Below are 20452 nucleotides of genomic sequence, written 5' to 3' on the forward strand. Positions count from 1 at the left end.
AGAGCAGCCAGTGCTCTTAACCTCTGAGTCATCTCTCCAGCTGTCTGGTAGTATTTCTCGTTGTTTTCTTATGTCAAATTATATTTTATTTCCTTTGGAAATGGTTCTTTCTACTGGCAGTAGTGGCGTATACTTTTAATCCCAGCACTCAGGAGGCAGAGGCAGTCGGATCTCTGAGTTAAAGCCAGCCTCGTCTGTGCAGAGTGAGTACCAGAACAGTCAGGGTTACACAGAGAAACCCTGTATTAAAAAAAAAAAAAAAAAAAAAAAAAAAAGGCAGCCATTCCCCCCCCCCAAAAAAAAAGAAAGAAAATGATTCACAATTCATACTTTGGTCATATCCCCCCACATTATCCTTAGTCTTTTCCCCCACCCACCAAACCTTTCTTAGAAACATGTCCCCTTCCTACTCTGGGTTGCTTGTGTAAGCCTCAGTGGCGAGTTACTTGGGCAAGGGCACCATCACTGAGAAATATGCTCCCCTTCCTATCCCCCAGCAACTACCACTTCCTCAAGCTCCCCAGAGACTGATAGGCCTCGAATGCTCTTTCCTTGTCCACAATGGGGTGTTGATGGACCGATGTACAAGTGACCACTGTTGCCATTGAGAAGGGGTGCAAGGGCCATGACATACCAGAAGATAGCGTTTCCAGCTCTCCTCCCTAGCCTCTGGCTCTTACATCTTTTCCCGCCCCTCTTGGAGCCTGGTCAGGTGTGATACAGATGCTCCGTTAGGGTTCAATAGTCACTTATTTTGAGCAATTTGGCAAGTTGTGACTATTAATCATTATTCATTTAAAAAAAAAAAAAAAAAGCTTCTCTGACCAAGGCTGAAGTCAGCACTAATCTATGGATATAAATACTTAGAAAGCAGTTTGATACCATGTCCATTCAGCAAAACAGTAGTAGTAGGTCATCCACTAGGGCCTATGACCTCTCCATCCATGAACTTTTGCCCAGGTTTACAGTAGTAGGTGTGAATTCCTCCTATGGAGTGGGCCTCAAGTCCAGGCAAAAAGCAGTTTGTTGTTCCCCTAATAATCATAGCACTACTGCTCATCTTGCCCAGCAGGTTGATAATGAAGCTCATGAGGTTCAATGCTGAGGACCACTGATGGGTTTTCTCGCCCAATAACCTGCATAACACCTTCTGACATCAGAGTTAACCAGCAAGGAGGAAGCTTCCCACTCAATTCTAGCCTGACTTCTCTGTCCTGTAATCGAAGAGTATGGTATCTTCAGCAACATCTAGTTGGGCAACCAAGAACAGCAGCGATAGCCTGTATTGTTGGTTTCCCTGACAACTTTTAAAGAGCTGTTCCATACTGAAGGGATTTCCATCATAACCTAAATAGCATTCATTATCCACCCATGTCTGTGTTTGTTAACATCTGATAACACCAGTTAGGCTTGCTCAAGGATTTTGTATTGCTTTTTAGTATTTTGGGAAAATAAAGTCTTTGTTTAGATAATCCTGCCAGCCCAGGGCTGTCCGCACTCGCTCGGATTCTCAGCCGGCTCAGCCTCCGACTTCCCCAAGATGGCGCGGGCCTCCTCCGCCAGCCTCCGTTGGGGGCGGTGGCTGGATGGCGAGCGGTGATTGGGTCTCGCAGGCCGGGGGCGTGGCCGGAAGTCGGTCTCCGTGGGTCGCGGTCCCGGGCTAGCCCATCCTCCGCGGAATGTGGAGAGCTGGCAGAATGTCGGCGGAGCTGGGAGTCGGGCTTGCGCTGCGGACTGTGAACGAGCGCGTCCAGCAGAGTGTGGCTCGGCGGCCGCAGGTGAGGACGGGCCGCAGGGGACGGGGGCAGGCTGAGGGGGACACCAGCGCGGGGTCAGCTGTCACAGTGACGCAGAAGGGGTTCCCGGAGCGGAGGGGGCCGCGGGGGCTCGCGAGGTTTCCTCAGCGGTCTGCCCTTGAGGCTCGGGGCTTCCTGGAGGTTGGCTTGGTTGGACAGGTGGTGCCCACTTAGGGAAAGTGACCCGTGTCCAGGTGTCCTCGCCATTTGCCATTTCCCGTCGCCACAGTGGTAGAGCCCTCAGAGGGCCACATCCACCTGCGATCACGTGCGTCGTGGCGGCGAACCCTGGTCAAGGTGCAAGAGAACCGAAAAGGTTTTACCTCCACAGAGTAAGGAGAAGCTGTCAGGTGTCCAATCACAAGCATTTATAATTTTCGTATTGGTTGCCTTGTCCCCTGTTGGACTTCTTATTAGACCAGAGTCAGTGTCTGTTTTTCTCCGTGCAAATTAAGCTATGTTGTGTGGTGAGACAGGAAAAAAAAAAAAAAAAAAAAAAAAAAAAAAGAGCCCCTTCTGATCTAATGTCTATGGTCTCAGATTTCAAAAAGACTGGGATAAAAGGCGTGTGCCACCATGCCTTTAATCCCAGCACTCAGGAGGCAGAGGCAGGCAAATCTCTGTGAGTTCAAGGCCAGCCTGGTCTACAGAGCGAGTTCCAGGACAGGCTCCAAAGTAATACAGAGAAACCCTGTCTCCAGAAAAAAAAAAAAAAAAAAAAAAAAAAAAAAAAGGCTGAAGGCAGTCTTTTCCTAACTAATGTCTAGTAACTTCTCTAGCCCTTGGTTTCCCTGTTGCTCAAGGAAATGAGATGACCCCGGGAGCTCTACCTCCTTTGTGATACCAACGTTCTGTTTTTCCCGACGAGAAGTCTAATGCATCTCGCTGGGAGGGGAGTTAGGCCGGCTTGTACTTTATCCCTTCAGTTTATCGGCCTGATATCAGCAATTAGACACAGTCCACAAATGACAGTCCCTCAGAGGGAGGCAACAGGAGACAGGATGGTAATGGATGTGACTAATCTGAGTGCTTGAAAATACTTCTGTGAAAGTGGGGTCCTTGAAGACAGCTTTGTGAGGATCTGGCTGCAGCGGAAAGCAGGAAAACCCTCCATTTTGTAAAACACATGTGGAGAAAGTGTGGATGAATGAAATCATGAATACAGAACTGTTTGTGACCTGTTGTCAGCTCTGCCAGTGGTTGGTTGATCATAGGTTGAACAGGAAGTATGTTGTATGTCTGTATCCCAGTTGAGCCTCTTTCAGAGAGAAGGGAAGCATTATCAATAATTACATTAGCCCCAAAATTATTTTCTCAACTGTTTACTTTGTGGTGAGGGAAGCCAGAAGTGGCCTCCCTGCTCAATAGGATGCTGCCTTCCCTTAATGAACTGATTCTGTTGAGTTTTGTTTTATCTCTTGTTTGTATGTGTGGAGATACAACTCAGAGCTTCACAATGCTAAGCAGACACTCTGCCACTGTTATGGACACTGTTGCTGTACCCTCAACCAATAAAGTAATTCACGTACATGTGTTATATGCATGTATATACAATTGCATACTGTGTATGTGTTTGTGCACACAAGCATTTAAAGGTATATTCACATATGTGCAAGTGCACATGCTTATGCATGCGTTTGTGCAAGCCAGAGGTCACCTTTTTCTGTTACTCTCCACTTTATATTTTGAGTCCCCCAGCCCAGTACTGGGATTATAGACTGGTATGGACACATCTACCTTTTATGTGGAAGTTGGGGTCTAAACTCAGGCATTTATGCTTACCTGTCTAGCATTTTACCCCCTGGGCCACTTTTCTGCCTCAGATCTTTAAACCTCCAGCACTGTTTAATGTGAAAATCATTCTGAATACTTGTTCAAAAGGAAATCAATAGGCAGGGTTGTAGCTCTGTGGTAAAGCACTTGCTTGGTGTTCCCCAAACCCAGGGTTCTATATCCAGTACCACAAAAACAAAAGGATGGGAAAATGATTCTTACCAAGTGCCAAGGTGAGATTTCTGCCAATCTATTTTATAAGGTGTATCTTTTGTTTTTTTCAAGACAGGGTTTCTCTGTATTGCTTTGGAGCCTGTCCTGGAACTAGCTCTGTAGATCACAGAGATCCGCCTCTGCCTCCTGAGTGCTGGGATTAAAGGCGTTCACCACCAACACTCGGCAAGGTTTATCATTTTGTTTTGGTTATTTTTCAAAACAGGGTTTCTCTGTGTAGCCCTGGCTGTCCTGGAACTTATTTTGTAGGCCCATCTGACCTTGAGCTCACAGAGATCCACCTGCCCTTGCCTCCCAAGTACTGGGATTAAAGGCTTACACCACCACTGCCTGGCTCTACTTATCTTACTGTGTATCTTATTGGAGCAATATTTTCACACATTGACTTATATGGTTCTTTCTTGGCAGGATCTCCCAGCCATCCAGCCCCGGCTAGTAGCAGTCAGTAAAACTAAACCTGCAGACATGGTGATTGAGGCCTATGGTCACGGGCAGCGCACTTTTGGAGAGAACTATGTAAGACACCTTATAAAGAGCCCTTGAAGGAGCTGTGACTACCAGGCTTCTGACTCATTCTGTTCTTGCTCCTTAGGTTCAGGAACTACTAGAAAAGGCATCAAACCCTACGGTGAGTAGATACAGAAAGTGTTGGTTTCATCTTAGCTCTTAGCTAAGTTAGACCCATGTTGGTGGTGGAGTTTTAGAGCAGAAATCTGGGCTAGAGATGAAGAGTGTCCATGTTTCCCTTGAGCCCCAAATAATTCTCAGCTAGCTTTTCTGTCCTTATTCAGACTTTAATATTAATTCTCTTTTGTGGGACTTTGTAAATAGTGATTCTAGAAAGTAGCTGAATCTTGGGATATTTGAAAGCATAAATTAAAGTACAGATCATTTTTGTCTTTAATGAGTAGTATCAGAAAATACAGTGAGTTGATGGAAACACAGAAAGGAAACAGCATTAGGCTTAGATGACTCTCTGACTTTCCTTGTGTCTCGCTGGGAGACTAGCTAAGAGAGCTATGGTACTTCCCAGTCAAGGCAGAGCATAGGAGAAAAGGGTGCTTGGGCTGATGGGGCCGCCATGAAATCAGTATCAGTGGTTCGCTCTTTCTCCTCAGGTTCTATCTTCATGTCCTGAGATCAAGTGGCACTTCATTGGCCATTTACAGAAACAGAATGTCAACAAATTGATGGGTAAGACAAAACTCTAAACACAAAGACGGGCCTTCCCTATGATTATATAGCTTCCACTACCTTCTGAGTTAGCAGCTTTGAAAACTTTTCCAGCTCACCATTCATGTTGTGGGATTTCTTGGAATAAAACATATTAAAATAAAAATATATAAAATATATAAAATAAAAATAAGGATTGGGGAATGTGGCTAAGCAATAGGGTGTTCCTAGCATTTACAAGGCCCTAAGTCAACCCCTAGCACAGTTAAAAAAAAAATAATTACTAGCTGGGCGTTGGTGGCGTACACCTTTAATCCCAGCACTCCAGAGACAGAGACAGGCAGATCTCTGTGAGTTCCAGGCCAGCCTGGTCTAAAGAGCTAGTTCCAGGACAGGCTCCAAATCAATACAGAGAAACCCTGTCTTGAAAAACCAAAAAAAAAATACTAACTACAGAAAGATTTAATCATGTGACATGTGAGGATTTCAAATAACCTCTCTCAAGATATCAAAATTTAAGAATCCTGGGTTTTTTTTGTTTGTTTGTTTTGTTTTTTTGTTTTGTTTGTTTGTTTGTTTCATTGTTTTCCTTTTTTTGCAGGGGATAGGGCAAGGCTGATTGTGTGTGTAGAGGTCACAGGACAACACAGAGGAGTTGATTCTCTTTTTCCAGTCTGAGGTTCCCAGGAATTGAACCCAGGTTGTCAGGCTTGGCAGTAGGCATCTTTACACACTAAACCATCTTGCCTCCCTGGTTTTTTTGTTTTGTTTTTTTCTTAACAGTACATTTGAAAACAGCATATAAAAATAAATAAATAAATTGCATAGATTAAAAGTGATTTGATAAAGTTTTGACACAGGATTACAGCCATGAAACCATTACGAGAATTAAACAGTGGGCGTCCATCACCTCAGTGGCTCCTTCCTGTCATCTTGCCCAAGTGTTCCTTGTCTATTTCGCTGCTGTAAATCCATGGTTTAGAATTTTGTGTGAATGGAATTACAACAGAAGTATTTGTTTCCTTTCTGTCCTGATCAAGCATTTGACCTTTATTGTGTTTATGTGGTTCCTTCAACATCTTATTCAATAGTATTCCACTAAGTAAACATCACAACTCTTCCTTCACATTGATGAGTATTTAGTTTCTAGTTTTGAGGTATCACAAATAAGCTAATCTGCCAAATGTGGTGGCACATGCTAGAATTCCCAGCACTCAGGATTAATAAGTAAATGTAATAAAAGAGAAAAAGAACAATTTGAACAATTACTTCTTTACACTGTACTCTTTCATCTATTTCAGACAGGCAGATCTCTCTTTTAGATGCCACTGGTCTACATAGGGAGTTTCAGGCTAGCCTGCCTCAATAAAATAAAATTAAGGGGATGGAGAGATGGCTCACAGGTCAAGAGCACTTACTGCTCTTCCAGAAGACCTGGGTTTGATTACCTAGCACCCATATAGCAGCCCACAACTGTCGCTAGCTCGAATTTTGGGGGCCCCAACACCCTTTTCTGGCACAGGTGTGGTACATATACCTTCCTGCAGGTAAAACTTTCATGTGCCTAAAATAAAATTTGAAAAAAAATTTTTAATAAAACTTCAAAAAAAACTTGAAGTAAATTGAAATTTCTCCTGTGTTTTATTTTTGAATTGTTTTCTTTTGTTAAGACAAACCTGGCTATGTAGGATAGGGTGGCCTTGAGTTTACCATCTTCCTGCCTTGTCCCCCAAATGCTGGGATTATAGGTATGTGCCACCACAAGCTTTAATTAATTGCTTAAATATGCTAACCATGTAGTCTGAGGTTTAAACATGTATGTGTTGACCCTAATGCTCAAGTTTCAGATTTGGATCTTCAATTTTTACACTGTAAATATAAGGTCACCATAAAAATAATACAAGGAGTTATGGCTAATGAAAGCATAATTATAGACTTAGTCCCAGAGGCAGGGAAACAGTAAGAAAAGGCTAGAGAAATTAAACAACTTGCTCAAGATTAAGCTCTAAAAAGGTGGCAAGGCTATACCTGGTAGGTAGAATACTACCACCCCCCAGAGCCCGATCACTGCACATGCTTGGTCTGAGATCCTTATTTGCTCTTGTTACTGTGATAAAGACCATGACCAAAAGCAACTTGGGAAGAAAGGGTTTAAAGGCTTATACTTCCACATCACAGTCCATCACTGAGGGTAGTCAAGGCAGGCTAAAGCAGATACCACGGAGGAAGGCTGCTTACAGGTTTGCTCCCCATGGCTCATGCAGCTTACTATCTTATACAGCCCAGGACCATCTGCCCAGAGGTGGCACAACTCAGTGAACTGTACCCTCCCACATCAATCAATCAGACATGCCCATGGACTTTTGCCTACAGGCCATCTGATGGAGACATTTTCTCAGTTGAGGCTCTCTGTTCCCAGATGACCCTGGCTTGTGTCAAGTTGACAAAAACAATGACAACTGGTTTTGCCATTCTGAATAATTTTCATTGACTGTGCCTAATGCCTAGTTTGTCAATTATCAGAGTTTGTCATCTGTGATACATTGTAGTTTGGGGGAGGGTGTTGTCTTTTGCTGCAGCTATCTCCTATGAAACACAAACATGAGACTCAGCGTGCCCATGTGGAGTTTATTGGTGACCAACTGAAATCAGGAGGGAGAAAGAGGAAGAGAGAAAGAGGGGGGCGCACTTTCTTTAAAAGGGAAACTGAGTCCCCTAAGCAGTGACATAGCTATGACATGGCCATACATGTCCCACCCATTGTCAGGGGGCGGGGTCAGCAGACTGCTGGTTTCCAACAAGGGGTGTTTGTTTTGGCTAGAAGTCTTTGGATACATGGAAGAAATAACTGTCCTTATCTACTAATTCTTTCATTTCCTCCAATTTAGATCAGTTTTAGCTAATATAACTTCTCATCATATACTGTCCTGTGAACAGTTGCTTTTCACATTGCTGGGTTTGGTTTACCTTTGTTTTCTGTTTTTTTTTTGGGGGGGTTGATTTTTTTTTTTTTTTTTTTTTGAGACAGAGTCTGACTCTAACCCATGCTGGCCAGGAACTCTTACTCTATAACCCAGGCAGGCCTAGGGCTTGTGGTAATCCTCCTGTCTCACCCTGATTGCTAGAATAGCAGGCGTGAGCCACCAACACACCCAGCAAGATGCCTGAATATTTTGTTTGGATTTCAGACATGAATTTTAGCTTGCTCCATTCTAGCTATTTTTATATTCCTATAAATATTCTTCTGCTTTTTTCTGGAACATAGTTTACATTTTATTGGAACAATTTGATCCCTTTAGGATTTTAGATTTTTGGTTGGTTGGTTGGTTTTTCATAACAGGGTTTCTCTGTGAGCTCTGGCTGTCCTGAAACTCTCTCAGTAGACCAGGCTGGCCTCAAATACAAAGATCTGCCTCTACCTCCCAGTGCTGGGATTAAAGTTGTGTGCCACCACTATCCAGCTTTAGGTCTTGTTAGTATCAGTTGGTATATAGCCAGGCCAGAGTTGAGTTTTCAATTATTTACCCTACCAAGGCATAGCCGTCCTTTGCATACTAGTGTCTCATTCCTGACCAGTGTTCTGAGCGCTTTGTGAACCTTGGACTGTGTTTCTCTTAACCTGAACTTCCTTGCATACCTGCATGCATCAGTGCCCAGCTAAACACTCTAGTCCATTAAGATCACTGGTTTACTGAGTGCAGCTCCATCCTCACTCACATTCTGCACAATGAACTCTGGGCCCTTGCTCAAAGTCCGCCTCATTCTACCCATGTCTTCTTCCCAGTGTCCCATTGGGGAAAGTACCCAAGATAAAAGCTGGGACAGTTGTGGGTCTCACATCATTTGTTTCCTACTCTCATGATCTTTTATTCCATAATACTAGGTCTTTATAAATTGTTGCTTCAATGTTGTATAATCCCCAACCCACTTGGGCTACTTTAAAAGAAGGTTGACCAGATAGCTCAGTGAGTAAAAGCACTTTTGAGCAAGCCTGACATTTGTAAGTTTGATCTTCCAGTTCCACAGTGGAAGGAAAGAACCAGCTCCCACAAGTTGTCCTCTGTCCTCCACATGCACTTTGTCACACACATGCCATACACACATCATACACATAGGATAAGAATACAAAAACAATAATAAGTAAAATATGGTTCCTGTACTTTTTCCCTCTCAGTTCTGGGGACTGAACCTAGGGTCCCTCTCATGCTAGTCAAATTTTCTACCACTAAACTATGTCCCTGTCCCTTTTGTAAATTTTGAGTTAGCCCAGGTATCACTAAGTTACTTAGGCTGGAGTTGAACTCATTTTGTAGCCCCGGTAGTCATTGAACTTGTGATCCTCTTGCCTCAGACTCCCAAGCTTTATAAGCCTATAGTGCCAAGACTAGCCTAAGAAGTCTCATGGGATTTTGGTAGGGTGTCTCATTTAGTTCTCTTTGGCCTCAAGTTTCACTGTATAAATGAAGATGACCTGGAGTTTCTGATTCTCCTGCCTCTACTTCTTAAGTGCTGGGATTGCCAACATGTACCACACTGGTCTATGTGTTGCCTGGGACAGCATTCTTACCAACTGAGCCACATCCTCAGCCCCACCCCCACCTCCACCCTTTCTAATTAGATTTGTTTTTAAAAATATGAAAGATTATTAGCATCCACTCGTTTGAGACCATGAATAGGTCAGCACTCTCAGGTCTTCACAAAGATTCCTGTGTGGTATCACTTCCGTATTTGAGAAGCTCGGGACTAGTCCCCCAGCAGATCATCTCTTAAGGACAATATGACACCTGCTTTTGTTTGTTCAAACCGCAAGCCCCAGTTTTGTTGACTTTGTAAACTTGGTTAACCTTACACTGTTCTGCACTCAATCTCCCCTCTCTGTAGATAAGTGTTCTTCAACTGTGGTAAAAACTATAAAGAAATAATGCTGATCAAGCATAGTAGCCCATGCCTGCAGTTGCAATTGCAGCTATTCAGAAAACTGGTACAAAAAAAAAAAAAATCTAGTGAGGCCCTACACGCTGTACTAGTTACTTTTCTGTTTCTGTGATAAAATGCAATGAGCAAAAGTGACTTAAGGGAAAAGTTTATATTGGCTTGTAGTTCCAGAGGATAGAATCCATCATGTGGGGAAGGCATGGCATGGCAGCAGGAGTAGGAAGCTGGCTGGTCACACTTTCTTCCACACAGGAAGTGGAGGGCAAGAGAACCAAAGTGTGATGAGACTAAACTCTAAAAACTATGCCCTGCCCCCAGTGATGTAGTTCCTCCAGCAAGTTCTGTAACCTTCCCAAACAGTGCCACCAAAGATGACCAAGGGTTCAAATACATGAGCCAGTGGGGGAATGTTTTCCAATCAGACCATCACAGGCCCTATCTCACACACACACACACACACACACACACACACACACACACACACACACACACACACACGAAGATGCAGGTTGGGTACGTGTAGCTCAATGGCAGAGCACTTGTCTCACATGCACAAGGCTCTGGGTTCAGTCTTCACCATGGAAGAGGAAGACAGGAAGGACAGAGGTCAGGGAAAGTAGTTAGCCAACTGCCTGGGATATTTCTGCGCTCAGTACAGTAAGCTGGTGGGGTTGCATCCCAGTCATTTGTCCATGGCAAGAGACAGTCCATCTTTGTAGAAGGTGGCTTTGATGACCTCACTGTCTGACTGAACATTATGAGCTCTGGTGTCCTTGTCAAATAAGAAGACCCATCCCAGAAAATTTAAGGACATGATGATATCCTTTCAGGCTAGTCTTTTGGTCTTTGGAAAGCCTGAGTTCTTAATCATTTGGCCCATTTCACTCGGTTTGAACTGAAACCTAATTAGATGAGGCCTACTATTCTAAATCTTAATTACCAGCTTCTTTTTTTTAAATTATTTATTTTATTTTATGTGCATTGATATGAAGGTGTCAGATGCCCTAGAACTGGAGTTATAGACGATTGTAAGCTGCCATGTAGGTGCTAGGAATTGAACCTGGGAATTGAAACAAGCTCTCATGTTTGTCTTATTGGCAAGTCATGACATTTAACTGTCCTTTTCTTTTCCTAGGATACTTCTCCCTCTATCAGATCAAAGTTTTATAGTATGCTTCCTCTGGCAATAGGAGAAATGAACACTTCTACCTTCCTGCTCTCTCGTTACAGCTGTCCCCAACCTCTTTATGCTGGAAACTGTAGACTCTATCAAGCTGGCAGACAAGGTGAACAGTTCCTGGCAGAAGAAAGGTTCTACTGAACGACTAAAAGTTATGGTCCAGATTAACACCAGTGGAGAGGAGAGTAAGTGACCTGACCTGACCATAGATGTTTGGTGCCTTCGATGGCTGGTGGAGTGGGGAGTATAAGCGCCTGATTGTGGGGCAATGAGACAGCCTTTTAGTAAGCTGCTTTGTCACAACTTAGCAATGTGATGATCCTGGTAGGTGTTGATTTTGATGTCCTAGAAATCCTCAAAGATCATCATCAATCCCTCCTGAAAGGGGTTGAGAGTTGGATGCATAGTTCTCCTTAGACCTTTGGAAAATTACCCGTGCATCATCAGGCAAGAATAGATGAGAAATTACTGACGACTCACAGTCCTGACTTAGCAATGTAGCAGTGAGTTTTAGAGCAATGTGGACTTTTTACATCAGATGAGTGAGCTCTGCCGCTTTCTAGCTTTGGAACTTCCAGTCAGTTTCCCTAATCTCTCTGGACCTGAATTCCCGTATGTGGCAATGGCATGGGCGAGTGCCCACTGTCAAGAGTGTATGAGGATTCAGTGCAGTGAGGCAGAACCCTGGACATCTCACTTGCTTGCTTTTTGTTAAGAGTGGATGCCAAAACCAGGCAGTGGTGGTGCACGCCTGTGATTACAGCACTCAAGAGGCAGGTGGATCTCAGTGAGTTTGATGCCAGCCTGTTCTACAAAGTTCTAGAACGGCCAGGACTGTTACACAGAGAAACCCTGTCTCCCAAAACAAAAAAGAGTGACTACCAGGCATTGCATACAGCCATCTTCTAAGCATTCTTGTAGCAGATCTTGGCATGAAGGAGCTCAGTATAGGCATCTTTATTACATTTCTTGACAATTAGCTGTGATTTGCCCTAATTAACAGTGATTCCTGCCAACTCCATTTATTACATGGGGACAAAGGCGACACAATATTAGTAGTTCTTAAACTACATAACAAATAATCATCTGCTGCAGCCCCCCAGCCATTCTTAACTTCAAATATACACCCCCATATTTATTATGTGTATATAACTTATTGTCTTGCATTTCTATTAATAAATTGGTAAAACCATAAAATGTCAGGTTTAGAAAAAAGTTCTGAGATTCATCTAGGACTTTGTCAGTGTGGCTGTCCCTAGTATCCCAAGACAACTTACAGAAGGAAGGGTTTATTTGATTTATGGTTTCAGGGGGATAAGGTCTGTGGCAGGGGTGCATGGCAGCTGGAACAGAAGCTGTGGGCTCACATTTGAACCACAAACATGGAGTAGAGGGAGAGCTGGGAATGATACATGGCTTTGATATGTCACGGCTGGCGCCCATGACATACTTCCAGCAAGACCACATCGCCTAGACCTAGCCAAACAATGCCAATACCTGTGAAGGAAGTGTTCAAACACATGATCCTATAGGGGGCATTCTCATTCAAAGCACAACATACTTTTCCTTTGCTGTTTCCCCAGCCATGATCAGCTAAAACCTTGTGGGGTGTGGCTTAGTGTGTAGAGCCTGTGTATTAGAGCCATGGGTGGAATAAAAGGTGGAATAAAGAGAGTCTGATCTAAATGTAGACCCTGAGTGGAAGAGAGACGGGCATGAGGATCCTCACATACGCACTCACTCTTTAGGCTGAGGGTAAGTTGCATCATCAGCGTTTCATCTCAGTCACCTTTGTCGGAGAAAGGGATGACAGTATAGCCTTCCTCTGGCTAGTTAAGACAGGTTGGCATACCCATCTTCTTTTGTTTCTTTTTGTGAAGGTAAACATGGCCTTCTGCCTTCAGAGACCATAGCGGTGGTGGAACACATAAAGGCCAGTTGTCCCAGCCTGGAGTTCGTGGGGCTCATGACCATAGGAAGCTTTGGACATGATCTTAGTCAAGGACCAAACCCAGACTTCCAGGTACTGGGATCAGGGTGATGTTCTTGTGTCAAAGAAGCATCCTGGGGCTGTGGGTGTGGCCCACTGGTAGGGGTACCCAGCATGTGCCTTGCCTGTGCTTGATCCCAGTGCTAGCCTGCTGTGTGGTGTAGGCAGATGTTGCTTTCCCACCCATCAGTTCCCACATAACCAACATGGAGTCTTACTACTAATTATAAATAGCTTGTTATTAACTCCTCAAATTAACCCATATTTCTTATGTTTTATCATGTGGCTTGGTACCTTTTCTCAATAAGGCATGCCCATTTTGTTTCTGTTTCTGCTCAAAACTCCTCTGTCCCCACCCTCCTTCTTCCCATAATTCTCAGTTTGGTTGTCCCGCCTATACTTTCTGCCTGGCTACCAGCCAATCAGCTTCTAATTAACAAGAACATAGCCTGTCAGGCACAACATCACAACTTCTTCTGAACTCAGAAAGAAAAGGAAAACTAGGCTTCCAGACACATACATACCTTCCTTAACTCAGTTTTAACTTGGCTAAAACAATTACTACAGCAAGCTTTTCTTTCTAGTGACTGGCAGTTGACATTTTTATTGTTGTTGGGTTTGTTTTGTTTCACTTATAGGGTGTTGTTGGTTTTTGTCCCTGCTGCTTGGGGCAGAATCCAGGGTCTGGAACATGCCATGAAAACATTCTACCACTGAGCCACACCCCTGGCTCTGGTAGTCTTCTTGAAAGTAGGGAATATGGTTAAAACACTTATAGAGTAACTTCTGATAATTATCACACACCCCAAAATCACGAAGAACAGAATAATCAGAAATATTTTGGTTTGGTAACTTTGCTTGCTTTCATTTTGATGGGTTTTGCTTTTATTCCGTTTGGTTGTTTTGGTTTAGTTTGGCTTGCTTTGATCTGGAGTCAAGTTCAGCACCCTGTGTAGCCCAGGCAGGCCTTGAACTGAGGATTCTCCTGCCTATTCCCAAGTATTACAGGCAAGCACCACAATGCCTGGCACATTGGTCATCTTATGACATCACAGTAAACAACCAGAATAAAATGATAACCCTTATGCTTTGGTCAGATGTTACTGCGCCTGCGGCAGGAGCTGTGTGAGAAGCTGAACATTCCCGTGGACCAGGTGGAGCTGAGCATGGGCATGTCTGCAGACTTCCAGCATGCTGTGAGTGTCCTTTCTTTCCAAGTGCCAAAAGGGGTAGGGTAGGCCCTGGAATGGATTTGGGGGTGGGGTAGGGTCTTTTAAATGCCTCATCCTAGTAATAGTAGTCACAGTGATGCAACTGTTTTAACATTTATAAAAATTACACCCTTAAAACTCAATATAATCTACTCCATGTAATGTGGGGAAAGGCTGAGGTGTAATTTAGGGTTTAATGAATGTGTTATACCATGGGTTTGCTTTCCCAGCTCCAAAAAAAGAAATTTAAAAGTGATTTTAAAGTCATTTCTTTCATACATAAGTCCTAGGGCGTTAGCTGTGTGACAGTAAGTGTAAACTAAAGCAAAGTGCTGTTTTAGCAACTCACATGTGTGAGTTTCTAAGATAATGAATATAATGGGTGCTGTGCACACTCCTGTAGTCCCAGCATTTGGAAAACAGTCAAGAGGATTGCTGTTGAGTTTCAAGCCAGCCTGGTCTACCCCATAAGTTCCATGCAAACCAAGACTACATAGTGAGACCATGCATAGATAGACAGATAAGCAAGCAGACAAACAAATGCAAAGTTCATTTAAAAAAATCAAAATATAAAATTGTATTTTTAGAATGTCATATATGGGAAAACAGTGTAAAAGTTCTAAACTGAAGTTTGAATCTACGTTTAGATAATTACAGGTTTTCAGTTTGGCCAACTATGGCCCTTTGGTCATTGGCTGCTCTGTCTCACACACCTCAATCTCTACCATCCTTTGTCACCACATCCATAAACTGCCCAACCACTGTGCAAGCTGACATCACTGCCTGAGCACTCAGTGGCCCTGCTCCAGGGATTTATTATGTGTATATGATTTATTGTCTTGCATTTCTATTAATAAATTGGTAAAACCATAAAGCACCTAGCCATCTTCAGCTGCACCTTGGTGTTCCTTATCCAGCCTCTGGGCATCCAAAACTAAGCACAGCCTCGGCACCAACTACATTTAGCATTTGTGCTTTCTTCTTTCCCACAGATTGAGGTGGGATCTACAAACGTCCGGGTAGGAAGCACCATTTTTGGAGAGCGGGATTACTCCAAGAAACCTGCCCTAGACAAGAGTACGACAGACTTGAAGGCCTCAGTGCCATTGGTGCAAGAACACTGAGGCCAGGACAGCTGAAAGATCAACTATGCACCAGCCTAGGCTTTCATTTTGGTGTCCTGCACGTTCCCAATCACACTCTTCTGTGGCCTGTATAGAGCGATGAGGATCACACGTATTGATGGAAACCACCACTTGTGCTTTGCCTCTGCTCTAGGTAGCTGGATTCAAGCAGTGGCTCAGGCATGAATTTGAGACTTTAGAACCGACACCAAATCAGTAGCCAGGAACTGATATCAACTGAATTCTGCCAGGAGCACCCAACCCTCCACGAATGCCTTTCCCAGGGCATCTTCTGGGTTGCTGGTGCCCATAACCAAGAAAATCAGAAGAATTCCCATTTGCCATCCCACTCTTAATAGAACGCCCTATTCCTACAAATCCTCACTGTACACTCACTACTCTGGGACAGGGTGATTTTTGCTCCCAGTTTCTACCCTGACCTGAAGATGTCTCTAGTCACAGCTCCACTTTGGCACTGACCTGAAATTCCAGGATGACTTATGAAGAGCACTTGGGCCTTTCTGACATCGTCCTGCTGAAAAAAGTGGGACTTGGAGCTTTATTCTTGGGGACTATAGTGATGGAAAGTAAGTGACAGGATTTCCTCTCGAGTATAACCCTTTTCTGACTTTAGCAAAGACCATCTCCCACTTGGAGACATAGCTCTTTAGAATCAGTTCTGGCACATGGTTTCAACAAGGCCTCACTTGCTTTTTCTTTCCCTGGAAGTATTTCCCAAGTGCACCCAACACACACACACACACACACACACACACACACACACACTGTATTTGTAAGCAGAAGTTTGCAGCTCTTGATTGCTTATGATGCAGCAAGATCTTCGAAAACCAAGAAGCAGCTGTGTGGTAACACCTGCCTGTAAATCCAGCAGTTCGACACCAGACAAAGGCTCAGCAAGCCCCTATTTATGAAACAAACAAACAACAAAACAAACTGGAAAGCACAAGTCTCTAGCCATCACAGAAGAGCTGCAGTGCAAGCTGTTTGTCCCCTGATTGTTCACTCCTGCCCTCCTAGTGGGTATCTCACTACACTTCCTTTACCCAGTAACTTCAGAACGTGCTGCTGCTGAATGTAATTTCATAAACTTAGACCACTGTGGTCCTTGTTCTGTTTCAGTCAAAGCTAGTGTGGTATTCCAGAGTCTGCCTAATACAAATGCGAGCTTGAATTATACCATCTGTGCCAACTACCAAGAAATTAAAGGTTTATTTTTATGGTCTGGTGTAATGAGTGACTGTAACAAAGAGGGCATTGGGGCTGATCGGAAGCAGCTGTGTTCCCTGTCTGCCATTATGCCAGCCTGGCTCTAGAGAGGCCTTTCCTTGAGTCAGAGATGCCTCCAGGGCCATGCCTTATATATATATAAGAAGGGTTCTGAACTTCAAGAAACCGTCTTTGTACAGCTTAGTGATGTTCCTGTAAACATAACACACGAATGGTGGATGGTGACCAGCCAGGGTTACATAGAAAGATCCATGCCACCTGGGCTGTCTGTATTTTGAGACCCTGCCTCAAGAAAGAAAATGAAATGTTTTGGTTGGCATGTCAGCAATCAGAAAGGAGCCTGCCCTAGCCCCCTGCATGATGCTCTTTTGGTTGCCTCTAGATGGCGACATTGCCTAACCTGAAGAGCATATATACTTGGCTCTTTGGACAGTTTGTCCTACTAGGGCCTATTCAGTTTTACTTTGTGAGTAGAAACAGGCCAGGAGGACATGTTCTCCCGGGTGACACATGGATTTTCAGACTCGCGGGTGCTTCTGACAGTCTCACTTCTATGCTGACTTGGTTAAGGGATCTGAGGGTGACTGGAAGCTTTGAGAAAGTGAAATGCTTAAGCAATGAAAGGTCTCCCTGGCTTATACCTAGAGATTTAGAAAGAAGCACTGGAGAGGCTTTATTTCAGTCGAAGAAAGACAGATTATAACCAGTGCTCCCACAGCAGGATGGCTCTCGAGAAAATTCGGCCAGGCTATGAAACTGTCTTTGTTTCATGTAAGGCAGCTGGTCGGGTTACTCCCATGTTTTTATAGCAACAGTGACAGCATCCAGGCAAAGTTTAGAGTCTGATCCACCCAACTCTCCCTGACAGCCCATGCCCTGGGTTTTGTTCTGGAGTGTGTGTGTGTGTGCATGCGTGTACACACACAGATCCCCTGTATTAGGGTTCTCTAAGTAACAGAACAGACAGAATGAATATATATATATATATGGGATTTGGAGTGGCTTACAGGCTGTGGTCCAAGTAGCCAAACAACAGATGTCTCCTGCTGGGAAAGCCAAGGATGTAGTAGTCACTCCATCCTCCATCCAGAGACTGGATATCCCAGAAGTCCAGGTGCTGGAATCCCAAGGAGGTTCTAGAGAGCTGCCAATTTTCAGCCCACATTATAACCCTAAAAGGAAGATGTTAACACCGGCAAAGGAATGGCTCAAGATAAATAAGCTTGCCAGTGAGAGTGGGGGCAAACAAACAGAAAGCACAAGCTTCCTTCTTCCAAGTCTTTTTATGTGGCAGCCACCAGAAGGTGTGGCCAGATTTAAGACCCTCAAAAGATCCCAACTTAAGTGGGTCTTCCCACTTCAAATAGCCAGCCAAGAAAAATCCCTCACAGGTGTGCCCAGCCCTGTGGGTTTTAGATACTTCAACCCACATTAGCCATCCCATATCCCAGAAGCCAGCATGGGGTTTGAGAGGCTCAGGAGGCCTGGGGTAATGTATTTGGTCTTTTGGGAAGAGTCCCTACACACAGACACATAACTATGGCATTGGTGATGGAACCCAGGCCCTAGTACATGCAGGGAAGTATGGTGCTGTGAGGTGCACCCTGACCTTTACCACTTTATGTCATTTCTATATGCACTATATACACAATCATGGACTTCATTGTGACATTCTCATGCATGTACAGAATGTATCTTGATCATATTCACTACCCATCACCCTCTGTTGGCCCCCTCCCACCCCTGCTGGTCCTCTTACTCTTCCCAACCTTTCTACCTTCACTGGCTTTTCCCCCCTCACCACATATCTTAATGCAAATTCTGTACCCCACCCTACTCCCCTTTTTAATTGTTATTTTATGTGCATTGGTGTTTGCCTATGTATATTGGATGGGGTGTCAGATCCCCTGGAACTAGAGTTACAGACACTTGTGAGTTGTCATGTGGCTGCTGGGAATTGAACCTCTTAATCGCTGAGCCATCTCTTCAATCCCCCACACCCTTTTTTAAAAACTTTGTGGCCTCTAAATCCTCTCCCCTGTGTTCTTTCTCTTTGAAGATAAAGCATTCAAGCTTTTTTATGTATATGGGTGTTTTGCTTGAATGTGGGTGTGTGTGCCACATGTGTGCTCGGTGTTCATGGAGTTCAGAAGAGGGTATCCCATTGATGGATGGTTGTGAGCCACCATGTGGGTGCTGAGAAGTGAACCCAGGTCCTCTGAAAGGGTAAGAAATGTTCTTAACTGCTGAGCCATCTCCCCAGCCCCTACCCCTTTTAAAAATATTTGAAGCCGGGCGTTGGTGGCACGTGCCTTTAATCCCAACACTCGAGAGGCAGAGGCAAGCAGATCTCTTTGAATTCGAGGCCAGCCTGGTTTACAGAGCTAGTTCCAGGATAGGCTCCAAAGGTACAGAGAAACCCTGTCTCGAAAAACAAAAACACTAAAAATTTTTATTTTAAGAGTATGGGTGTCTTACCTGCATGGGTGTCCATGTTCTGCATTTGTGTAGTTCCTGCAGAGGCCAGAAGAGGCTGTCAGATCCCCTGGAACTGGAGTTATGTTAAGTGGGTGCTGCCCAGGACCTCTGCAAGAACAGCCAGTATTCTTAACTGCTGAACCAGCTCTCCAGTCCTCCTTTCTCTTTTTAATCTGTGTGCATGCATGCGCATTCATGTGAGTAAGTGGGGCGCGCCCTTCCACTGCACATGTGTGGAAATAAGAGGACAACGTCAAGTGTGTGGCATCCAGTCCTCACCTTGTTTGAGACCGGGTTACTTTGTCATTCATAGTTGTGTATGCCAGACTAGCTGATCCATAAACTTTCTGGGATTTTTCCAATCTCTATGTTCCATCTTGCAGTAGAAGGACTGGGGTTACAAAAGCATGCTACTGGCTTTACATGGGTTCTGGGGATTTGAACTCTGGTCTTCATGCTTTCATAATCTTCATTTATCCACAAAGCCATCTCCCCAGCCCTATAGTCTCTCATGACAGCTCATCGGGGATACAGGCTATCTGCAAATATCCCTATTTTGGATCCAGCACCAAGGCTGGAAATGGGAACTCACATAACCTTGTTTAAGGTCAGAAAAAAAACTGGAAGTAGGGCAAGAAGTAAATTCAAGACTGGTATGTCTGTCACTGGCTGCTATTGTTGTTGTTGTTATTGTTATTAATCTGGTAATGCTAAGACTGGCACCTGGGGGTTTTCCTACAGGCAGTCTACCAAGCCACATTTGGCCTCCATTGCTAGCTTTAACTGGTGATAAGTAGTATATTAGATTTGCAGCTTTAACTTCAGAAAGCCATATTGCTATGAAATATATGCACATTTTTCAGTCCATTGTGCTAGTTGAGAACTGATGACTCAATACAGAATAAACCCTGAAGCTACAAGCAGAGGAGGTGAGAAAGAAGGAGAACTAAGCTCAAACGAGAGAAGATTCAGCCTCCCATCATCCCATTTCCCCGGCTTGCACATCCCTCCTCCAGATTGGTTCTCACACAGGTTACTGGGCACCAAGTGTACCAGCCTGTCCCCACCCAAGCCCTGGGCTGCAGCAGCTAGACAGGGAAGGAATGGGGTTCGAATCCACTTTGTACTTTGGAAAGCAAGTAACTCCTATGCTTTCAGCCAAAGCTTCTGGAGAAGGATTGTTTCCAAAAGGGGGCTGTATGGGATGTTGCCAGGGTGCAGTTGGAAACGGTTTACTCAGAGAACTGTGACTGTCCTTACCATGAAATCAGTTGGATGCTCTTACATCATCCTCATGACTAAGGGCCAAG

At 44.2% G+C, this 20452-nt stretch overlaps 1 protein-coding gene across 1 annotated transcript; it reads left to right on the forward strand.

Annotated features, from left to right (window-relative positions):
* The first annotated feature begins 1679 nt into the window (after window positions 1-1679).
* Window positions 1680-16654, forward strand: Plpbp (pyridoxal phosphate binding protein). The gene is made up of 8 exons (XM_051182209.1): window positions 1680-1778; window positions 4212-4319; window positions 4396-4431; window positions 4922-4997; window positions 11142-11276; window positions 12972-13114; window positions 14179-14277; window positions 15285-16654. The coding sequence occupies exons 1-8, from the start codon at window positions 1680-1682 to the stop codon at window positions 15414-15416; spliced, it is 828 nt and encodes a 275-aa protein (XP_051038166.1). The 3' UTR covers window positions 15417-16654.
* The last annotated feature ends 3798 nt before the right edge of the window (window positions 16655-20452 follow it).

The sequence above is a fragment of the Phodopus roborovskii genome, unplaced genomic scaffold (genome assembly GCF_943737965.1).
Source record: "Phodopus roborovskii unplaced genomic scaffold, PHOROB, whole genome shotgun sequence".
NCBI classification, from domain to species: Eukaryota; Metazoa; Chordata; class Mammalia; order Rodentia; family Cricetidae; genus Phodopus; species Phodopus roborovskii.

Coding starts and splice junctions, on each gene's coding strand:
- Plpbp (XM_051182209.1), top strand. CDS start 1,680: ATGTGGAGAGCTGGCAGAATGTCGGCGGAGCTGGGAGTCGGGCTTGCG. Junction 1,779..4,211: donor GTGTGGCTCGGCGGCCGCAG/GTGAGGACGGGC, acceptor CTTTCTTGGCAG/GATCTCCCAGCCATCCAGCC. Junction 4,320..4,395: donor GCACTTTTGGAGAGAACTAT/GTAAGACACCTT, acceptor CTTGCTCCTTAG/GTTCAGGAACTACTAGAAAA.